This window comes from Hoplias malabaricus, chromosome 2 (assembly GCF_029633855.1).
Source record: "Hoplias malabaricus isolate fHopMal1 chromosome 2, fHopMal1.hap1, whole genome shotgun sequence".
Classification (NCBI taxonomy): domain Eukaryota; kingdom Metazoa; phylum Chordata; class Actinopteri; order Characiformes; family Erythrinidae; genus Hoplias; species Hoplias malabaricus.
Genome location: NC_089801.1, coordinates 20527368 through 20551645, shown reverse-complemented (window position 1 = coordinate 20551645; position 24278 = coordinate 20527368). Strand labels below are relative to the sequence as shown.

Sequence of the window (24278 nt, the reverse complement as noted above, 5' to 3'; positions counted from 1 at the left end):
CAGAGAGATATTCCGACCCATTTTGGACAGAGACCCTCAGCTTCTTTCTCATTTTTCAAGCCAGGGATACGTACCAACATCAGAACTTTTTCCTGTGCGCAAACAGATTGGAGCCCTAGCAAATGGAAAGGAGACATTCTCTGAATTTTATAAAAAGACTGTTCAATGATTCACATTGCGACCATCACCTATAAGTCTATTTTGTCCATACTCATATATCTCAGTGTCCTACAGTGCCCGAGACCACCCAAGCAAGTGTGTGAAATTGTGTGAGTTGACAGTTTGTAGCTATTTCACTCTGTTCCAGTGGAACTAACTCAACACGTCAAGCTGTGTCTTGTTCATTAGCTTAACTGTCAGCTCATTGATATCATTCTTTCTGAAAGTGACAAGGCCATGATGCTTGTTGACGTAAAGACCACTGAGGACAGATCTCCATTTCTGTGTGTGTGTATATGAAGGGGTAGGATTATGTGTTTCACTAATGTCCGGATGACAACCCGTATCATCTTAACCACTCCACTCTGCTTAGATTAGAATAGCTAAAAGCCATCTTTATTGCTCTAGCCTTCTGCTGAAATGACCATCTGAATGTGTGCTTCAGGCTCATTGTCAGTATGTAATTAGTTTTTACAAAACTCTGGTAAACTAGGAATTAATGGGAAATGAGTCGATGACATGCAGCAGCCCTGCTGGAGGTTTTAAACCCCTTTGTGTAACTAACCAAAAATATCCAGTTGACAGTGGCCAGTGGTCAATGTCTTATGACCACTGATGAAGGACTTGAGGAACAAGTCTGTGATTTTGCTACAATCTACAGTGTGAACCAACTGAGTAGGTGTGTCTAATCGAGTGGACAGTGAGTGAGCACATCGCTTGAAGTCGGATCCACTGATACCATCAAAACACACACTAACACACCACCCCCACCGTCAGTATCACTTCAGCGCTGAGAATGATCCAACTCCTAAATCACACCTGCTCTGTGGGGCTGGTCCAGATGTTTGAAGAACAGTGGGAACGGAGAACTACATATGGGCCAGATTCTACAATTGTAGAACTACAACGTGAGTCACATGATATATTTTTTTGGTGTGACTGCCATAGTTGCACTAATGTAAACAGGGTGGAAAGGTGGATAAATTTATCTCAAACACAGCTGCTCTTCCTGCGCCAGAGAGACTCTCACAGCACTCAGATGCACAGCATTTGTCATATGATCTAATGGAAAACTGTGAGTACGTTAGACTCCAATGCAGTTCCCTGCTCTTGTGACTTCATCTGCGTGAGTTATTCATACACAGATCATACACAGATGATATATAAGCTTCACTAACCGTGTTACTAAGAGACCACAGACACAGGCCACATATTCTTTTGAAGCTGAGGCCAAATGTCTCTCTCCATCCTCTGTAGGGCACAGTGTAGATCATAATTTAATGGTATCTGCACTCACATATTGCGCTGTATGTCAAAAGTAATTTTTAGTCCACTAATAGGTTCATGTTTCCCTGTTGAATTAGTGTCTAATTACAGTCTGGATGCAGTATTATTAGTTTTATTAGCTCTGATATGATTTGTAGAGTGTATGGCGCTATTTGGGGCACGGCCCAAGCTCCTCTACTGAACCTGACAAACGTGACGTGGATAAATGGGTCAGAGATTCATACTTATATTCCCTTAATTTTAACATGTTAAATGTTTGGCAGAATCACTGTGGTGGGCCCAGTGGGGTAGTATGGGACAGTAGGCAGCCACGGCGGGGGATTAAAGACGTTTGAAAACATGAGTCAACTGCTCAGCACAAGCCTTCAGGAGCCAGCATGAGCTGCCGTCACACGCAGCCTTTGATTAACAATAGCCTCCCATTCAAGGCACAGTTTAAGTCCAATTCAAGGTCAGAATGGACAAAAGTGGACAGATGGGTTTGCTCTCTGGGTGGGTAGGATGATGCCCCCTCCCTTTATCTCATGGTACGTTGCCGGCTATAGCACGGCTGATTTGAAAGACCCTGGCTGTTGAAGTTCTGCTCCGGCACGTTGGGCTGTCCAGTTACACTACAGTTCACACTAGTGTGAAAAGAAGGTGGTGGTTGGTAAAAATTTATAAAGGGCGGAGAAGCCTAAAACACATACATGGAGCATTCTATTGACATGTAGAGACAAGAAGCTGAAGTGCAATGTGTGTAAATGCATCAAGGATATGGTGCTGAGTAATGTGTGTGGCCCCCCTCCCTCAGTAATGCAATCCTAGAGCTTAATTTGATTCCCCTTTCCCTTGTCTCCATGCTCTGCCTTAATAGTAGCTGGAGACTGTCTCTGCCTCAGGTCATGGCACCAGATCGAGAGAGGGAGAGGGGTAGAGAGAGACCCTGAGCTAACATGTGAAACAGTCCTATTAAAAAAGCAGGTGACGTGTGTACCGCTGTTTTGTGTGTGTATATGTTTTCACCTCCTGTCTTCCTTCACGTAATCCATGCCAAAGTTCAGACCATCTCTCTTCCCTGCGGACACTTTAATTGCATCGAGATCGCCCTCCTTTAGCGTCTGTATCCGGATATAGAGGTGAAATTGTATTGGAGAGGGGAAAAACAACATCTGGAGATGCTGAGAAGAGTGATGTTCTCTCTCTGGGTCTAGTTCCTCACGGATAACCTTGGAACTGATGCTGATTAGGAGGAAAAGAGCTTTGTTGATGCCTCTGTTCCTCTGTTAAAGGGTGGAAATGATTAAGCACAAACTCTTTCATGTGGTTTGCAAGATTTTCAAGGTGTGGGGTTACACTGCGACTGAAGTTTAAGCGCATTGGTCATGGATCTGGCTTCAATTCACTGTTACCTGTGTCAGCATGTTTAGTCTAGCTGTGGATTTAAGGGAAACAGTATGAAAAATATCCCCTGTATAGGGAATGTGCACATTTATTCTGGAATCTGGAGCCCACCAACCCACACAAAGGATTAAAGGAGTCATTCTCACCTCTGATTTCATGTGCAGAGATTTTAGTTTTGTCTTGCCCACTCCTATGAGTCTCTCCGATCATGGAGCTGGACCTGGGCTTATGTGAGAGAGCAAAGACAGAATTAAAAAGAACAAAACACACAATGGTCGCGGAGAAGTAAGAGCACTGAGTAAAAACAGAGAAGACAAAAAAGAGAACCAAGTGAAAACATCTAAAATGCAGATCTTCTGCTCCTCGCTCCTAACTGCTGTGCACTCAGAGTTGGGGTGAAAAGCGAGGGGCTCATTATCATTTAAAGGAACAGAAGCTGACATTGGCCGTTCTCGAAAGGGCAGTTTACACAGGGGGAGAATGTTGGTGTGGGGTGTGGTCTTTGTGTTATTTTGACCTTCTAGTAAAACCCAGAAACTCATAGATTATGTTTCCTTTAAAGAGTGAGGGCAATATCTAATTGTGATTTAAAAAAAAAAAATAATAATCAATATTTTGACAATGGACCTCAACAAATAAGGCATTTTTTAAAGAACATAAACTTACAATCTTTTTGTAGCTTTTTGTGTGTATTGTTACAGACCACCCCCAGTTAATACTGGTTGTGATGTCATGGCACAAGCATATTTGGTTGCTTCTGATTGGTCCAACTCATCAACAGAGAGAACTAGGTCAAAGCTACCCACTTACAACCTGGAGGCTGTAATTAAATTAACTGGCAGCTCTTGTGATTTGAAAGTCTCGTCCTTTGACTGTGCAATTTAAATAGAAAATCATCTTTCAGGGAGTTGACTGCAACATTAGAAGCTAGGCCCAAAGACTTGAAATGTTCTTTGGTGTGGGTGTCTGAGTGGGGAATCAAACCCCAGAGCCACAGTGTGAATACAATGGTGCATTGGTGTATATTTAGTTAGGAAGGTAGAGTTCCTTATGTCAGAGCTGACAAAGCTGTGATCTAATCTTTGTGCCTCCTGGGGTGTAGATGTTGATCCGACCATGGTCCTTTCTGTAGCGCTGTGTGCTCCCATCCGTCCTGCTTCCCATCCTTCTCTCTGCCGCTTGGAGTAGAACTCATTTGCAGAGTGGTGACATCAGCAGCAGTCACTCACATCAAGGCCTGGAAAAAGTGTGCAGGCAGACAGGCAGGCAGTGAGGGAGTGGGACGAGAGAGAGAGAGAGAGAGAGAGAGAGAGAGAGAGAGAGAGAGAGAGAGAGAGAGAGAGAGAGAGAGAGAGAGAGAGAGAGAGAGAGAGAGAGAGAGAGAGAGAGAGAGAGAGAGAGAGAGAGAGAGAGAAGCATTGGTGCCACCCTCCACCCCCTGACTCTCTGACTCGATCACACAGTCACACACACAAACACACACTTGTGCTCCATGTGGCCAAGGCCACTTCACCACTTCACTCTCAGCCTCTGCTCTTCCACACTGCTTCTCTCTCTCTCTCTCTCTCTCTCTCTCTCTGAACCTCCACGGGTCTCTGAACTTAGAGTCCAGGTAAGATCCAGCCTTGTGTTTAAACTCTAGGTGTGTCTTTGTGTGTTTAGTGCATGTTTTACGTGTGCTGTATGGTCAGGGAGATGATTTAACAAATGTTACACAGTATTTTTATAATAAAAACTATTATATTTTGTGTCTGCAATCTCCGAAAATATGTAGCATCTTCATACCTGTTTAAATTTGTTTTCTATGTTGTTTCTATGAACAACAGCTAAATTATTATTTTTTAAAATGTTCACTTAAAAGCAATGTTTGCAATTTTGATCATTTGAATCAGTGAACGCATTTTATAAAATTCAGAGTATGGTTCCTCACTATTTGCTAATTATTGGGTCTGCACAGTGGAAAAAGGTCCAGTGCTTGTACAAAGGCTTGGTAAATGTGGAAAAGCACTAAGGGTCTCAGTTGGAATTGTCTCAGACTTTCTCTCTTTGTTGTTGGCCGAACCATGATAAACTGACTCTGGAGGGGTTTGGACGGCTTAGAGACCTCTAACATTGAAAAGTATAAAATGTCTTGACGATGCTGCTCTATTTCTACTCCATAGGTCAGTAATGTTGGCTTATTTTTGCTGGTTCAGATTACTTAAGCTGGAACTAATTCCATATTCTGGAGACCACTGAATGCATTTAGTGACCGAAAGTGCTACAAAATAAAACAGCTTGAGTTATAACAGTGAATAAAACCTTACGGCTATGAAAAAGCTACAGTGAACTTCTAACTAAAACACACTGTTCCACCTTAAAAGATGTGGAGCTTCTGAATGAAAACAAACAGAAGTTACCCAGAATCATCTAGAATACCTTTAATTTGGCCCAAACTGATGTAAGCACACACCGTGTTTCATTCAAATCTACAGATGGCAGTTAGCATGCTAGGTATACTACTAGTAATGACCCAGTGTTAAGTTATGGGGACTTTATATTGATCTGTAAGTTTTTCAGTTCAGGAAGGCCTCTGTGCACATTCGTACATGTCAACTAGAAGTAGAGGCTTCTAACACCTACCAAGCATTAGGGCCCTATTATTTCAATGGTGCAGGGAACATGGACAGAATCATGGAATTGAGAAATAAAAATAGAAATCAGGTATCAATGCACAGTATTTGTAAATCTAATAAAAACAATATGTTCTTGATGCACACACACAATACACTACCCTTAGTTTTGAGCAATGCAGCCATGAGTTCGGCATGATGCTCTGTTAGCCTCTGTAGCATGCTAACAGGATTTAATAAAAACGAGAACCCAGCAGTTCCTGGTTTGGCAATCTGTCGTGAGCTGGAGTCTCAGTGTGTTGGTTACACCTTGATCTCTAGTGATGAGACATTTGTGAGCAGTAGACTGGGAAGTGGTTTCCTGGTTAGCTTTACTCAGAAAAACAGTCGCCTTCTGGTCTGAGGCGAGGCTGTGGTCAGATGTGTTTTCAGAGATGGAAATAAGAGCAATGGCCAGCACTCGGCCCATTTAAACATGTTTCACTGATGTAAGGATATAAGGACGTTACTAAAAAGACCAGTTTGAATGAAATCAGGTGATTTAAAGTACATAGTTATAAAATATGCACCGTGAACTTTTCAACAATTTTCATTTAAATCTTTATTGCTATTGCTAAATTCTATCAGCAATGCAGGGCTTTTGAACATTTTGCATGTTGTTTGTTTAATTGTAGTTATTTTCTTAAAGACAAAACAAACTAACAAACAAAATATAACATTTATATAACAAAAGAATATAAAAATTTCATAGGGCTCTACAGCATGTGAATGTTGCCTTTAAGCAAAACTACATTTTTCCCTTAAAATACAGATTCAAAATCAATATGATAATTCACTGACCTGTTATAGGGAGAATAGAGCATCTATCCTCACTTCTCCGAATTCAGCACTGCAGAAACTGCACTATGTAACATTTACAGAAGTGTCGGAAATATCAGAGGTGTTCCTTTTAGACATGTATGTACTGACATTTGGAAATCTTGTTGTTCAGGTGGCTGGAGGTGGAGTTAGTGAGAGAAGTACACCAAATTGAAGGGGCAGTCAGTTATGGTGTGTTGTCAGAGGCCAGATTTAGACCATGGCCCTGGGGAAGAGGCTATTTCTCAGCCTGGAGGTGGAGATATAAATGGTCTTGTGTTTTCAGAGCTCGGGTGGTGCTTTCTGCTGTTGGAGCTTTAATGAGGGGCCAGGTTCTGCTCTGATGACCTGTTAATTCTGGTGAATTAAAGTGGCTTTACTATAAACTCTTTGTTATCCCAACTGGAGCAACTAGGGATTGTTTTACATAGATCTCCTGACAGGTTCAGAGTGATGTAGTCTGTCTACTTTTTGTGGAAATGACTGTGTTATTGGATTTTTATGTTGTCATTGTATTGCCTGTACCTCTGGGAGAGAAAAAGGAAGCATTCCAGGAGATTCTGGAGAATGCACAGCATCAATCTTGCACCTCTGAGGGGCGTTTGGGGCTGAACTGATTGATTGACCATTTGGGCTGTGTTGGGTTTGGGTGTTTTGTCATGTCCCTCACCTAATCTGTGTCATAATGGATCTGATGCCCGTCCTCTGGTCCCAGGCCACAAGCCCCATGCACCCCGAGGGGTCAGGCTATTTTAACAGCAGCTCACCAAGGAGCTTGGCTAACCCAGATTCACACCAAGATAGAGACAGAGTGTGAATGAGAGACAGGGATAGTGTTTGAGAGAAAGAGAGAGAGAGAGAGAGGTAAGAGGCAGAAGTGTGAGCTGACGGCTAAGAAGAAATCAAAGCTGTCTTTTTTTTTTTTTTTTGTGGATATCAATTATGGGGAATTTGTCGGACAGAGCGAAGAGCAAGAAGCGGTTTCTCCGATCCGCAGACTCCCTACAGAAGCATCTGCTCTCAGACTACAATGACCACACTGATGTGAGTCTGTCTTAAATGGTTTTAAGAGCTTTAAATGTAAGATAGTCTTGAATTTGTGGAAATAAATTCTTGATAATGTATTCAAGCGCACTAAAATGCTCTGCATTATTTATACCATTCAAGGCAATTTTTTGGACAAATTGCAATTCACTACATGAAATATAGGGGGCAGTTCCATTGTTTTGTTTCGTGAACATAATTTGAAACCATTTGACATGTTTCCACTGGCACAAAATGGTTCAAGAACCAGAAAATGTAATTCCCAGCAGGAACCGAAGAGTTGGTTCCTCAGCATGAACCGTGACATCATCCTTTGGTGTGTCTAGCTTCAGAAACTCCAGAAAGAGCTCAGAGCCTTAAAGTAAAACTGCTCTGTTTGTGTGTGCTTCTGGGGCTGTGTTTAGTGTGACACAAGGCTGTTCACAAGTTCAGCAGTATGGTTCAGAAGTCGGCAACATTTACACACATCATATCTCACTTTGATCTGACCCCACTGTAAGCAAAGGAAAAACAATTACCCTGTCCATTTATTTACGGCTCTGGCGCTGAATTCAGCCACAGCGACACCAGAACCGAGCAGCCCTGCAACACCCCCTGCTGATAACATATCCTTGGTTCCCATTTAAATTGGTGGAAATGCTTGGTAGGCTGGTTACCGGAATAGAACCAAGGTTCCAAAATTCAGGAATAGCACATATTCAAGACCCAGAGTTGCTTTGGTGGAAACAAAAATGCTAGTAGTGTTCTCCTCCAAGTGTGATGAGCCCAATGACGTTGAATTAGCAACAGTTAGAAAATAAGCACACTACATAGCACATCCAGAATATTCATTCATCCATTCATTCATTCATTTACATTGTAACTGCTTCATTTTGTTCAGGGGGTGGTGAGTCCAGAGCCTGACTGGAGTTATTGGGTGGTTAGCAGGAACACACCGAGAGCAGAGCACCAGTCAATCTCAGAGAATTCCTCATCACTCATCAATTTGTCAGTTACTTTACTGACAGTAATTTCAGACGACACCTGCTCAGCCGTTGTTACACACCACAAAAAACTGGCACCTCCCACCAAGTATTTCCCGATCACATCATCCAAATCCTCGGCCGCTGGTCCTTGCAAGCCTACCACAGATATATCCGTAACCGTGCCCACGACCTGCTTGAAGCCCACGAACGCTTGACAAATGTCTATATTTGGGGGCACGGCTCTAGCCGTACGCCTCGAAGCCACCTCAAACCCCAGCCCAAACCTTCTGAGTTCGCCCCCCTCTCCTTCACTTCTCTGGGTGTGGTCCATGCTAGTAAATTGTCAATTACTCTTTTGACAGTAATTTCAGATGACACCAGCTCATCGGTTGTTACACACCACAAATAACTGGCATGACGCAAATGCAAACAACACCACTCTTTTTATGATCATCCTATTTGTCACAGTATCGGCAGCAATCGTAGGCCAGACAAGAGTATCGGTCACTGTGCACTGGAGATGATGGTGGCCTAATGCACAAATAAACAACTGCTCTCATTCTAGTGTCCAGTTCAGTGGTTGTTAGCTGGATTGATCTATTATAGGCACCACTTTGGATGGAGACAGTAAAGCTGCGGTTGTTTTCAGGGGACTGCACCCTTATTGGATTCTCAGGCTTTGGCTGGTGATATTGCTCGCTTTATGGCAGCCATCTATAACACTGTGACAGAGTGTTTGCCCACCTAAGGCATAAAGTCTCTGGGGCTTTTTTTTTATAGCTGTATCCCTGTGGTACTTTAGATGTGTAATGTGTAACAATGAGTAGTGTTTACAAAACAAAACACAACTCTGTCAAACTCGTCATCTAATTCTGATCAGTAATGCTAATGGTGCATGGAGGTGAATAGCAGGCACAAATCTATGAAAATTATTATTTATAATGAATGCAATTCACATGAGCTGAATTCTCAAATTGTTCTGGAATGCCTGAATGAACACCTTCAATGCTTCATAGAGTGGATCCTTCACAAGGATGTGAAGCAAATGGATTTAGTGCAGAATCTCTGATATTTTTAGGTCTTCCTTTAAAGGAACACAGAATACGATTTGCTCCTGGGCTCCCCCTACTTTCACTTTTACAGTACTGTCCAGAAATAAAGGGGAGGTGGGTGGGGGAAGTGCTGAGCCTTGAGTAGCAAAGACAGAGGTTCTATTCCCAGTATTGCTGGTTGGTGAAACATCACAATGATTATGAAGCTGTAATATTAAGGTAAAAATACTACCTCATGTTCCTTTAATTGGGGGCTATTTACACAATGATCAGCTCATATTAGCTGGTAAGTCCTGTGGCAGAAAGATGCAGAAATAGAATTAACTTCAGAAACATTTCAGCAGGTGCTGAAGAAATCTGTGAGCTGTGATCCTTTTTCCCCCAAGATGGCAGGTCATAGGAGCATAGTACTGAGATACGTAAGGGACTTTAAGCTGCAAGTAAGCACCCTGAAATTTGGAATATGCGCCTGGTCTGAATTTTGGGATTTTTTTGAAAATCAGAGACAGAAAAGGACAGCAGAGAAAATGTCATTGGAAAAATTTGTCCTTGAGTTTCTAATGCCCTGTCATTCATTCCTATCAGTTTATTTAGCTCCTGGTGGTCTGTCATGTCTGTCAAAGCCTTATACTTGACTTTGACATTATACTGACATGAGGGTACATCCATAGAGCTCTTGCAGCTGTCCTTAATATGAGTACAGGGGGTGTCTATAAAAGCCATTAAATGATGTGGATTAGAAATGGGGGTGCAGTGATGAATAATTATCGAGATTGCTCTCTTTTATATATTTTACAAAGCTACAATATGCAGAGTGAGAGTACTTAGAGGCTGAAGTAAGTAGCCACATAGGGGACCACATTAGTAAGTGTGTCTAATAAAGTAGACAATGAGTGGACAAAATGTTCTAAAACTCCAGCAGCACTTGCAGTGTCTAATCCACTCAAACCAGTGCAACACACACTAACACACCACCACTATATCAGAGTCATTGCAGCACTCAGAATGACCCACCACCCAAATATGGTCCCAAATAGTCGAGCTGGGGTCCTGACCACTGAAGAACAGTGTGAAGAGAGCGAACAAGTATGCAGAACAACAGATGGACAACAGTCTGTAATTGTAGAACTGTAAAATGTATTATATTGTTTGTTTGTCATATCTTAAAACATTACCCAATTCAGGAGCCAATAAAAAGTATCATTTGGCTAACTCTGACTGGACTCTGATGGATTGGACTGTGAAGAGGTCTGTCCTGCCCACACATTGATCTGCAGGCCACATCCTGGACCCTAAGCTCAGTGCTAATGAGCACATCCTAATATACTGCCTTTTTAGCCTCTGGCAGCTGCCAAGGTGTTCCTAGGTGTATTGAGACGCATTGATTTGCCTGGACACATTTCTGTGTAGTGGTCCTGCTTTCTGCAAAATGTAACACCCCCGAGAACTCTTAATCTCCTCTGCCCAGAAACAGCAAAGTGGCAGAGAGATGTTCATTGGCTGGGCCTCAGCGAGAGCATATAAATCACACTCAAATGATATTAAGATCATAAGTTCACAGGTTATGTCACATTGGGAGGTGATTATCAGATTGACGGCAATTTATTATCGTCCTCCTTACTGGCTAGAGCTGCAATAACTCTCAGGTAGATAGGGTAGGATACCTCTGATGTTTGTCACACATTCTACCTTATCCCCGCAAACTTTAAATCACAGAAACAGTGCTGACAATGTTACACTGGGATAAATCCTGTAACAGTCTGGAGCTCTAAGTTAGGCCTAGGTCTAGTTTTATGTTTTGGATTCGGACTAAAGTTATGGTTATGGTTCTGGATAGGGCTAGGGTTATGTTATAATTTAGATTAGGGTCGCGGTGGGTCCAAAGCCTACCAGGAATCATTGGGCGCAAGGCAGGAATACACCCTGGAGGGGGCACCAGTCCTTCACAAGGCAACACACACACATTCACTCACACATTCACACCTACGGACACTTTTGAGTCATCAATCCACCTACCAATGTGTGTTTTTGGAGCGTGGGAGGAAACCGGAGCACCCGGAGGAAACCCACGCGGACACAAGGAGAACACACCAACTCCTCACAGACAGTCACCCTGAGGAAACCCACGCAGACACAGAGAGAACACACCACACTCCTCACAGACAATTACCTTGAGGAAACCCATGCAGACACAGAAAGAACACACCAAACTTCTCACAGACAGTCACCCGGAGGGGACTCGAACCCACAACCTCCAGGTCCCTGGAGCTGTGTGATTGTGACACTATCCGCCCATAACAACAATAATTAAAAAAATTAAAATAATATTAATGCTATACACATTTAGTGGGTAACATCTTACTGTAAGTCATTGTTTAGACACCTACATACCCAGTCCATGACAACTGATATAAACCTGTGTCAAAACCTGTAAGGGCTTACTCTAACATGACTGCTTTAGATTTTAAATTTCACCTCAGAAAACATGCCAGCAGCAGTTATTTGCTTAATGCTCCTAATAGCCTTTACAACAAAAGCAATTTTTAGCATCTGACACAGACTTGTTGTAATGTCAAAGCAGATAGTGCCATTACAAACACAGCATTCCTTTTATGCAACAGCTCCACTTGAGTTTTAACTCATGTTGATGGCAACAAGACACAACACTGTCACATTCAGGATTTATGTGGTTTAGAAACACTAGCATCTTAACATGTTAATCTTAAAGCTCATTTCCAGTCTGGGCCTAACCCTGCATTAGCTTTGGGAAGTTAATCCTAATCACACACTCTTTACTTGTTTGACAGTTGGGATTTCTGTGAAAGATGTGGTAGACACTTGCGGTAATTATCAAAGTTAGCAGCTAATCTGGATTGTGTTGTATGGGTGTTACGTAATTTGTACCTGCACATATACCTGTACCTGGATGTATACAGCAGTTCAAAAATGCCACACCACAATGTATCCAAGCTTCGGTAGATGCATGAAAACACTCCTAAATTAGGCTCAGCTTTTCTGAAAAACCAGACCAAAGCTGACTTTCAAGGACACTAGTGCTAGTTTAAGATCACACGCTAGCTCGACCTTGTTTCTAAAAGAGTGGCTACCTTAGAGACTGGCAGCGTTAGGCAAATTTCTTTCGAAATAAAGAGCCACTGGAGACCAAGGTCAGTTATTTCCAGCTGTTTCATCATGAACAGCTTAACGAACTTGAGATTTGGCCTCCCTTTCACAAACAATGCACATGACTTATGCTAACCCAGACTTCTGACCCTATATAACTTATTCATTAGCCCTATTGCTATGGATGCTAATGCACACATAACTGTATATTACTGACCCCTAAATGCTTTTGGTTTCCTCTTTGATTCTCCCCTGGGAAGTTCCCCCTTCACCCATTCTGCCTGTTGTTTGATGGCATGTGAGCAGGGCTCTTGTCAAGCTCGGACCAATTTATTCTCCATATCTGTGGCCATATTGCACCCAGGCAGGCCTCCTGAACCCAGCTGAGTCCTACATGTTTGGGGCTGGCCTGGCGTTGTTAGAAGGGCGTGGGAAACTGATGGTTTCAAGCGCCACACTGTTCTTTCATACTAAAGCCTGAGACCCCTGACCTCTACCTCCAGGGCATACATTTTTTTCTTTACAGGCGATGGATGAAGGACAGTAGCATATTTTGAATCTAATCTTTCGTTTTGCAATAGACCTCTGAGGCCATGGTAGCAATTAAAGCTTACTCCTGGTAACTTTGTGTACATTACACATCTAAATCTTCTCTGTAACACTATATATCTGTAGAAGGGATATTCTTTTTACCATATTATATAAGATTTACTTGTCTCTCATTGTAAAATCACACTCTTGTTTTATTTAGCTTTAATTTTTAAATGTTTACTTTTTCAAGAGAAATGATGCTAGGTTAGGGATTTGCTAATGTCAGTGATGCTTTTATATACATATAAATAATGTGAACATTAATTAATTATTATTATATTTTTTGGGTGTAATACTGCAGTAATGGTAAAAATGGTAATCATACTGAATAAAGGTATTCTATGATCAGGAGGGATACATGATTAACCTTACTTTCCAGACATCATCATGTCACTCTTCTCTCGTGACTGACATGTACTTGACTGTCAGTCTCTGTTGCCATGGTTACGACAAAGTCAACTGTTACTTAAAATAATTCCCTACAGAAACCTTAGATTGTTGCTGTTATGAGGGTAATGTTGGAACAATAATTCATTGTTTAAAATATGCAAATGTTATAAGGATATGAACAAAAATAATATATTTGATATCTTTTTATTTTTTAGTTTGATTTATTAGTAACTGATCACTTTTTATAATTAAATTTAAACAGACATTTTAAAGTCTGTGTTGGGGCCAGACAAAGTAGCAAAATATTGATGTTTAAAACGTTTAAAAATATTTGTATTTATTTTTTTATTTTTTTATTTTGGAGCATAAGCTTTTTTGGTGAAAAATTAAGCGTTAATAGCTAAGCTATTTATTTATTAATAATATTTCTAACATTAATTTATAACCCAAATCACACAGAAACTGACCAAATTCATGCATGGCAGATTGAATCCGAACACGCTTTGAACATATCTCACGCAACTTGTGACCTCCTCAGCTGAGAATATGCTGTCAGCTCCCATTTGTGACACTCTGTGGACTTCCTGTGTTTCTGTGTGTGCTACCGATTGCACAGTTCACGCTTAGCTTCCATATCATCTGCTTCACTGGCTGTGTTCTGGACTGTGGCAGAGGCTGGAGTTCGGTAGCGCTCAGGGAAGTGTTGGAGTGTGATTCTTTCTGTCCCTGGGGCCTGCAGATATACCCTACTGGGAGGCTGCAGAACACTGTGAGTCTGTGTTAGCCTAGAGCGGCAATGTCGGCTTGGACACAATTCAGCAACATTCTACCAACAGTCTGCTTGTTTGAGAAGGCTTTAAAATTGATGATTTGATGGTGTGCAGCGACAAGAACATTGTTGAGGTCAGGTACCAGTGTATGCTTAATTCAGACCTTAATTGTTTTCAGTTCCACTGCTCCACTACCTATAGCTGTATTCTCCTCAAACCCATGCTTTGGACCTTAGCTCATTTACAGCGGCCCTAGAGCTGACCCAAGCATGTCTGTGGTTCTGCCGGTAAGGATGTATGGGCAAAAGACTCACTTACTTCTTGGCATGCTCCTGTTATGGATGTCTTTATCTTTAAGCATCCATTAACATAAATATTTAGAGGCAAAATTTTACCCCACCTGCAAGAGGCTGGAAGCAATTTTTGAGCCTGAAACGGACTGTGTTTTGTTTCTACAGGGTGTGTTTTTATTATCACACCCGTCACTCTGTGGGGGAAGTGATGTCATTTGCGTGGGACATCTGTGACTAGCGCTTGTCTCCTATTTACACCCAGTCTAAATAAATAAACACAGTTCCTCCTGTCTGTCCTGCTTCCCACAGTGATGGGATTTAGTGTATGTGTGTGTGCAGTTCTGAATGGTGGTCTGCCATCGTTTCTGGGTTTCCGGTGCCTAGGTGAAAAGGTATTCTGTATGCCTGCACAGTGTAGAGAGTGTGGGAAGATATTTCTATGACTTTCTCTGTATAATCCTAACTGCGTGCCTTTTTCTGTGGCTGTCCTTTGGGAGTCTGCTGCCCCGATGCAGCTGTTTTCTTGCTGTGGGCGGTTTGGGAGTTGTCCCAGTTGTGTTGTGAAAGACTTCTGTTCCCTCAACCACGTCTAATCAAGACTCAGCCACAAACTTTTATTAAAATATATCTTACCTAACGTCTCATCAGCAGACCTTTAAGAGACGTTGGATGTGTCCCAGTTACCTCATTACAGTAGGCCCCTAGACTAGTTGGTCAGTTCTGGTCAGTCTATGGGTCGGTGTTTGCTGGAGATTAAGCTACAGCTGTAAAAGCCGTATGCTGACTCCTATATTAAGTTTAAATGATGGATAGCCTGGAATGACTCATATTGATTTTGGTGCCTGACACTAAAGCAACTGCATTTCATCATCTGTCTAACAATAACCATGGCTAATAAATGGCCTCTGTCCCTCCCTCACTTTTGTGTCTTGTTCCTGTCCTCTGGTCACTTTCAGCTTGCGGATTAAAGACAAAGTAGAAGCAGGAACACTTTGGAATAACTATGAAATTAGGAATTATGAAGCTATAAGAACTGTTTGTTAGGATTGAACTTGTTCTCACCTGGCTGTTTACATCTAGAGTTATAGCTTGTCCTTGTCTTGCACTTTGAGTCTGTAATTAGTTTTCCTTTCGTGTGTGACCAGTAGCTTCTCTTTTTAATCACAACTTGAGGGCTTGCTCTTAATGTGAGTCATAAGACTCTGTCTTAGTACCGCTTATGCCCTTTGTATTTCACCAACAGGAGCTTGTCATTTCTTGTCTGAATTGTTTGGAAATATTGATTGTTTTGCAGGTCCTAGTGAGCTATAAGGTTTTACATAATTGATGTAGACTGCAGTGTTTCGTCTCTCCTTATAGCATAGCGGGGTTGTTTTAAGCTCTGAGTGGTTTTGTCACATTAACAAGAATTGCCTGTTAGTCCTGAGTCTTTGGGAACTTCTTGCCAGCAGGCACTCACTGCGAATTCATGTCCTTCAGAAAAAAACAGAGTTATGGGCATACACCAAAAAAAAAAACCCAATGTCTTTTCATAGGCTTAGTAGGATTTTTAGCACCTCCTTTGTAAAGTTTTGGAGTCTTTGAGTTCCCAATTTGTCATTGAATGGTGGGGAACTGACCATCCTTGTAGTACAACCTTATATATGGCAATTCTGTTAGCTAACAAGTGTTCACCCAATGCTTTAGATGGAATGGGATTTTATTGTTAGATTTTCTTAATCATCTCAGTCATCAACATCAGCTGTAGACATTTACAGCTCATCAAACCAAACCTGCACAACTGCTGCTTCTGGGCCTTAACATCACTGAACATCACCTACCCACTAATTCTGAAGTCATCTAGCTTAGAGCAGGAGTATTCATGTTAACCAAGGGCTACTCTGAAAGAGGCAAGAAAACAACAATCTATAAATAACTACACCAAATCATCAGGGTAAAATGCTCTTGCTCCGGATACAAGTAAGGAACAGGAAATACTTGTCTTTCAAAGGTCTCTCAGGGAAAGCCTTCCTCACACAGACGGGACTTTGAATTTTTCAGTCTGAGATATCACCCGTATTAGGAACACATTCATAATACATTTAAACATTGTGTGTGTGTGTGTGTGTGTGTGTGTGTGTGTGTGTGTGTGCTTCCTCAAGCTTCTGGGGGAAAATCAACAGAGCATTCAACAGTAAAGAAAGCCTCCTGAATCTTTCAAACAGGGATAGAAGCAAAATAATGTGCCTGTGATCAAGGAGGTCATTTTCTGAGAAGGATCTGAAGACACTGCACCATCACAAGTTTGTATTGTTCATGACTGTCCAGCTGCCAAGTGTTAGAGATCAAGACTGGACAGTCTGGTGATGAGTCCTTAAAAGCTGCCAAAAACTGAAGAGAATAAGCTCTGGTACTTATTACAGTCTACAGTCCAGTTTTAAACCTGCCAAAAGGGCTGAAGATTAGGGCTGAAGAGCAGCAGATTAGAGGGTGACTCATGAGCGCTTGCCCCTAAAAAACGCTCTAGAACACGTTTGTAAATGTGTTCAGTTTGCTACTGATTCCAAAATATCCTTCCCTGCTTCTTAAATAGAGTGGATCAGACACGGCAGTGCTGCCTGAGTTTTTTAAAACTGTGTCCAATTACTGTCCACTCTGTTATACACCCCTACCTCGTTGATCCACCTTGAAGATGTAAAGTTGGAGACCCGTTTATTGCTGCACAGTGAGTGTTGGTCATCCTCTAGTCCTTTATCTGTGACACAGGATGCTGTCGGCTGGATGTTTTTGGTTGGTGGACTATCCTTTGTTCAGCTGTGACACTGATGGGTTTTCAAAACTCCAGCTGCAGCTGCTTTGTCTGATCCACTCATACCAGCACAACACACACTAGCACACCACCACCACGTCAGTGCAGTGGGTGTGGAAGCAGGCCTTCCAAGATTTGGCTTTAATATTAAACTGGAGTCATCAGGCTAATGTAGCTAACAACTGAGTTAATGCCTCACATATTAGTAGTTGATTCATGTTGCAGATCATTAGTATTAAGTATTTATATTTATGTTAATCATAATTAACTTATGTATGTGGCTTCTGATACGGTATAATACCTACAAAATGTTCCAGTATGTAGCATAGTACTAGCAGCCATATACAAACTTGATTTTTAATAGTTATATTTATATAGCATTTTATAGACACTCAAAACACTTTACATTCATTATGGAGCCTCTGTAACCAATGCTAATGTACAGCATCCATTTGGATGATGTGATGACAGCCAATCCACACCAGTACGCTTACCACACATCAGCCGTTAGGTAGGTAGGAGATGAGATGGAGTGACCGATGCGTCAGTGATAGATTTAGCAGGACTTTTGGCCTGTGCAATGCCCCGACTACTTTTTAGGAACTGCCTGAGGATGTGTAATGACCTCAGATTTACATCTCCTCCAAAGCATGGTTCTATTTGTTTAGTACAGAGTCCCTGTCACTACCTTCAGGCATTAGGATCCACATTATAGTGGCCCCTGTTGGCCCCACCAACACCTCCAGCATATGAAATATGAGATATAAGCCTTTTTGAAGTTTTACTTAAGGAATCATTGCATGGAATATGTCAAATACCTCAAGCTAGTGCATCATTATTGTGTTTGCTTCAGAAAACCATTGACTAACTGTGTTAACTCATCAAGCCCAGAGCTTGATAGCAGTGCTATTAGATCAAGCCTTACTGAGCAATGTCGTTAGTCTCATAATGTTGATTAAACTGCATTTGTTCCATTCAGATGAGACTTTTAGCTCCCTGTTTGATTTTGGCCTTCGGTTACCAAAGAGAACATCCCATTGTGTCAAAGACTTGGCACTAATTTGCTTCCGAGGAACACCTCTGGGGGTGATTATTGATTATTCAGTTAATGCCATTACCTCACCTCCACTCATCAATTTGTTGAGGGATCCACTTCCTCTCGAGTGTGAAAATCCCATGGCTCTGGATCTTGCAACTCTGCAGCTGACCTGTGGTCAGTGTCGATCAATAGCTGATCGGATTCCATCGAGCTTGAGTTAATGGAACCAAAATCCCTGGTGTCCCTGTTCTCAGACCTGAGAGGGACACCATGTGCATTTCACCCTTCCAAGTCATTGGGACTTCTGTTTCTTAAATAATGGGACTATTTATAATCATGCAAAGCCTAGTCCCCACAGCTGTTTGTGTACTTCCCTCCACTGTGAGAAGAACTCAACTCTGTGGGTCTGAAACGATGTGCAGCTGTCAAGAAGTTGTTAGAGAGAAAAGGAAATAGACACAAAAGAAGAAGGCGGCAGATGGGTACCAGAATCCAAAGCTCTACATCATAGAATGTTCTCTCTCTTTCTCTCTCTCTCTCTCTCTTTGTAGAAGTGTGACTGTTTGTTAAGTCTGGAGGCGTACTCTGTGGAGCAGAAGAGGAGAGTGTGTCAGTGTTTGAGCGACAACATCGAGAAGCAGCTCCAGCTGCAACGCAGAGACAACTTCGGCCCACCAGAGCAGGTACACACTCCATTATACACTCCTTCATACAAATCTCCACTCACTCGTTCACACGCTGGTTTGTGGCTTGTTTGTCTTCTCTATTTCTTTCTCTCTGAGGCTTGTCCCTCAAAGCCGGGGAGGTTTGCTCGGGAAATTAAAACGTAAAGATCTGCTGTGTGTGATTTCTTGTAAATATTGCAGAGGGATCAATAAGAAACACCGGTGCATGGGTTAGATTCTGTAAAGCAACCAGAGTTTGACCTGTACAACTGTGGGTGAAAAAGGCTTTTGATTCAGTGATGCAGATTGATTGATTTGCTAGTGGAGATTATTCTGGTTACTCTCCTTCAAGAACAATGATCCAAAATACTCCATGTTTCATCATTAAAGAGCTAAGAGTTATTATTAATATTGTTATTTGTAGGTCACTTGTTAATTCATTACATAAGGGATTAATTCAACTCTGTTTTTCCACTTGTTTCAATAAACTCTGATTGAGAATAAAATAACATGGAGTCTTAGTAGCTTATATAATAGACATTGTATATATTTGACAGATATGGTGTGGACAGATTTGATATTTATTAGATATGGTAATTTTTAGGCATGTATAAGACATGGTGTTTATAAAATATTATTGATTCGACATGGTGTTTTTTAAGAATTATATAATAGGCTTTTTTATTAGAAGTCATTTAATAGACATTGGATTAATTTGATATAATTTTTAATTAGAATTGTATTTATTAGACTGTACGTACTAGATCTTGTATTATTACCTGATATTTATTAGATATGTTATGGCATCAGAGGCCTATCATTGGTTACATCACCACTCCAATGTGTTATTATGTTTTTTTCTGAAATAAAGAAGAGGCATTGATTATGATCAGGACTCGTGATTAAGCTCAAGGCTTTGGTTTTACTGGATGGAGAGAGTAGAACCAAACATTGCTTACAGAGGTTACCACAGAGTGCTGGTATTTCCTCCAATGAACTTTTTTCTTTGTAATAAATAGAAAAGTCCTTGACTGTTTTAAACAACAGTTTGATGCATTGTGCAAACATTTAGAATCTCTGCTCTTCTTTTGTACAGATTTGTCTGTAATTGTTATTGTGACATATCTATTAATTTACATACATCCACCGATTCAGCCCACAGTCTTTTAATCCCATCCATAAGCAGTGTGTCAGCTCAGTCTGCTTTTGGAATGAGGGTCAGTGGGCATGCAGCCAGGTTTTTCATCTTTGTTCAATAATTTAAAGTCAGCAAATACATAGAAAGGTGCAGTGCGTGCAGAATAATGCCTTGTGCCAATCCACCAGTGTTTGTTTTGGACCGTGGGAGGAAACCGAAGCACCTGGAGGAAACCCATGATGACACGGTGAAAACACACCACACACACACTCTGGTTTCCTCCCATGGTCCAAAAACACATGTTGTTAGGTAACGTATAGTCCTATGTAAACATATATATTGCATCATAATTAATATGCATTATGCAGTAGTATAATATCAGGAAGGGATTTTTGACAGTGTTGCACAGGCTTCCCATGACGCTTATCTTGAACAATATCAGCAGGAAACACATCATGTGCCCTATAATGCTGATGGTAATTAAAATGCACTACCTGAAGTAGACTATAAATGCAGCGGTGGGCTTTTTACCCCCCATCTGTTCAACACCTGCTGTTAATTATTCCTCTCATCCTGCTTTTTACATGAAAGGGAGGAATGGGCTGACCATCGTCTCTTTTATCTGCTTCAGTCCCCATTTCTCTCTCTCCCTCTCTTTATCTGTCCTCTCACCATTTACCTCTCTCCATTCCCTTTCCCCCATATTCAGACCCACTGTTTGTTTGTGTGTTCATTTGTTTGTTTGTTTGTGGCAGCTGTGATGGGTAGCCTGCCCCATTTACTGCACACACACACTGGAATACAGTATGATTCATGCAGTGAGTTTGAGCTGGTGCCAGTAACTATTGTTGGTTCCTTCTCCATACTTAATTTATTTAGTGACAGTTGGTGTGTGTGTGTGTGTGTGTGTGTGTGTGTGTGTGTGTGTTTGTGTTATAATGATGGCTAACAGCGTGCTGATGGCTGAAGTGAACTGTGACTCACAACCTGGCAGGTGTACTGATGCTGTGCACTGACTTATGTGCATCATTTTCCATTATATTTGTTATTTTCAATTGACCGCACTCAGTATAATAAGGTCTTGATGGTCAGTTGGCCCAAAATGTTGCCAGACAAGTGGTTAAGCCACTAAAGTCACTCAAATCCTGGCCAGTACCCACTGGATCTTCTGCATTTTAGATGACTTAGAAAGTTTGAGCCTGTTGATGGAGTTACTGTATAATAATCTCATTCTCAGCAGTTTAAAAACAGTGCAGATGTGAATCTTTAAAATGTAATAAGTTGCTATTGATATTCAACAAATACACAAATTGATGTAAAGCATCACACTTATGAAGCCCTAAAAATAATTCCAGTAGCCCCCTCTAGTGGAGAGTCTTCAACCTGCTTAACATGGGTGAGTTTATGAGTGACAGCATTATAACCCAGGTCAGTCATATGCTTTGTATCATCATAAAGCAATGAAAATGTCCCACCTAGAATCACCTTAGCAACACCATAGCACCTACTTTGGAACACTTTACATCCACTAGGGAACCTTAGCAACAGACTGAAATGAAATAACAACTGTCTCGGCAACTTCGCAGGACACATATGCATGCACCTGGAATTCCATGCCAACCATTTTAGCAGCCACCTGGAACATTTTAGCAACCTCTCTAACAACAAGCTTAAAACACCTTCGCTTCCACCAGGGAAGCTTTGCAACCAACTAAATTAAAAATAGCCTTCCTTCACAACCACCTGGAACACCTTAGAAAACAGCTGAAAAATAATAGCAACCATACTTGCTACTGCCAAAAAAACAATAACAACTACAGAGTAAAAAGAGTTTCATGCTTGTGACCACAAAAGCAACAAAATAGCCTAGTAACACCTGGGAAGGGTTATAGTGGCACAAGTACCTTGCACTTTCCTTAGAAATTCACTTTTCGAGAGGCTTCTTTTATTTTTTTTAGCTGACATTTTCCACTTAGGTCACATTTAATGTTCAGGCCAATCAAATATAATTTCTTTTTCACCATATTCTGTGCAGTAGAGGCCCAAGGGGACAGCTGATCAGTCGGTTTTAAAGTGTTAATATATTTGTTTTCCTGAGAGTCTGAGGTGAAATCTCTTTAGCTTTGTTTCAATCTCACTCCTTCTCACATATCCTGACGAAACACATTCTTCCATCTATACAGAAATAATAGTAATAAATAAATAATAAAACATGAAAAATTAAACATGAAAAAATAGTAAATTCATATGTAAATCTTGCCCCGTCGTGTTATTAATGCTAATGTAAGAGGGCATGCCATACCATGCCAAATTGTCATTGATCACTGCTTTTTGAACACCTCAACCTGTTGGAGAGCTAGTAGCAGCCCCTGATGGACAATATTCAGCCAGTTCAATGTGAACACATTAGTGAGTAAGTAAGTGAAGTAGCATTAAATATAAAATCATCCTACTATGTACTTTTAGAGTAAAAGAAGAGTACATAGGGCGTGGCTTATATTTGAATACGGCCACACTGGAATGCTGATGCTTATGTCTATTAAAGATTGTGGTTCTTTGAAGATCTTCATGAATAGAACCGTGTTTGCTTTGACCTGGACTTGCTCTAAATCTCCCCTTTCAGAGTTCAGCTCATGAGTCAGTGGTGGAGACTGTGCCAGGGCTCCAGGGTGATCCTCCCTGGTTCCCATTTTGGGAACAGTTGTAATTGGCTGACTCATGTTCCCCTGTGGCCTTGGGAACCCCCTCTGTCTCCACCAAGTGGGATACCCTGGTCTGCTGACGCAAGAAAAAACAAAAAAAAACTCTATTTAACTGATATTAACTGAAATAAATTTCATTTAGTGACACAGGACAGCTGTTAAAAGTGTTTTCGGAAAAACTGATCTAGTTTCATCTGTTAAAGCAACACTAGGTGGTATTTTACCTCAAAGTCACAGCTTTAAAATCAGTGTGATGCTCCACTGACATGTGATAGGAAGAATAGAGCCTCAGCACTGCAGAGACTACACTATGTAACCCTTGAGGACTGGGTAGAAACTGACCATAAATAATGGTGAAGAGCTAGAGAATGGATAATACAAAATGGACATCGACAGTTAAGCTACAGTCATAAAGTGTACACCAGCAATGTGTCTGCATCCAGTGCAAGCTAGAGTCTAGACTTTGTATGTCATTAATTGCCTGTTGAGTTGATTGTACGTAAGTGGCTCAACTTGCATGCTTCCGACATCCATCTTCATGCTTCAGGTTACGGATCATGATCTTCGGCTGAAGCCCCCGAGGAGATGCTTGTCCCGTAAAGGCTGTGTATTTGAACCTGCAGTATTTTTCCCACTTGTGAAGCTAGCTCTGTTTTATTAAAGCTGAAATCTCGGAGGACGTCTCATCACAGTTCATTAGACGTGACTGGAGCATATGTGCTGCTATTGCAGTTTCCGATGGAGACGTCAGCAGCCAGTGGCAGTGACCTTTAGGTAATTGGTGCGCACGCATCGGAAAAAGGTTCCCCCTGAGCCACGAAGACTGGTAGAGAATGTGCACCCCCTCTACAACAATAACAAGGCCATGTGGACAGGGATTTGAGAGAGATGCAACAACAAACGGACACGCTGATATTTTTAGGCATGGTGTTTACTATGAGCCAAATGTAATAACTCTCCGAGAAGTGACTCATGGCTCGACGGGAGCTCATAAATTGTTTGTGCATATGATTGAAAGCTAGCGCCAACTCAGCATAGTCACAGACAAAGTCAAAGGAATACATCTTGTTACAGTTCCACTGGGTGGTCTTTTGATTAAAGGCTAAAAAACTCAAATCTACTTCAAGGCGGTGAGTAATAGCTTTCTAGGATGTTAATAAAAATAAATAAAAATGAGTCAGTGTCAGTGCTCACCAGCTCTTGCACACTAAGGGAAACACAAATATATAAATGGAATCGCTGCTGAGTGAAAGCCAAGGGAGGGAATTTATTCCTGATACTTTTATTAGAGATCGCTGCTGAGTTGCATTTCCACTGTGCCTCGGAGATATGTGTCAGGTCAAATCCTCCTCGCGCAGAAGCCTAAATTTGCTTCAAGTGCCGTCAGCCAGAAGCAGAAAAAAAAAAAAAGGTAAATCC

General features: G+C 41.4%; 1 protein-coding gene across 1 annotated transcript in view; it reads left to right on the top strand.

The window, feature by feature from the left end:
- rgs3a (regulator of G protein signaling 3a) overlaps positions 1-24278 on the top strand; it is a 143320-nt gene that overhangs the window by 38791 nt on the left and 80251 nt on the right. The window contains exon 7 of the mRNA XM_066651534.1: positions 18906-19037. Coding sequence (XP_066507631.1) covers positions 18906-19037 — 132 coding nt within the window. The remainder of the gene's footprint in view (positions 1-18905; positions 19038-24278) is intronic.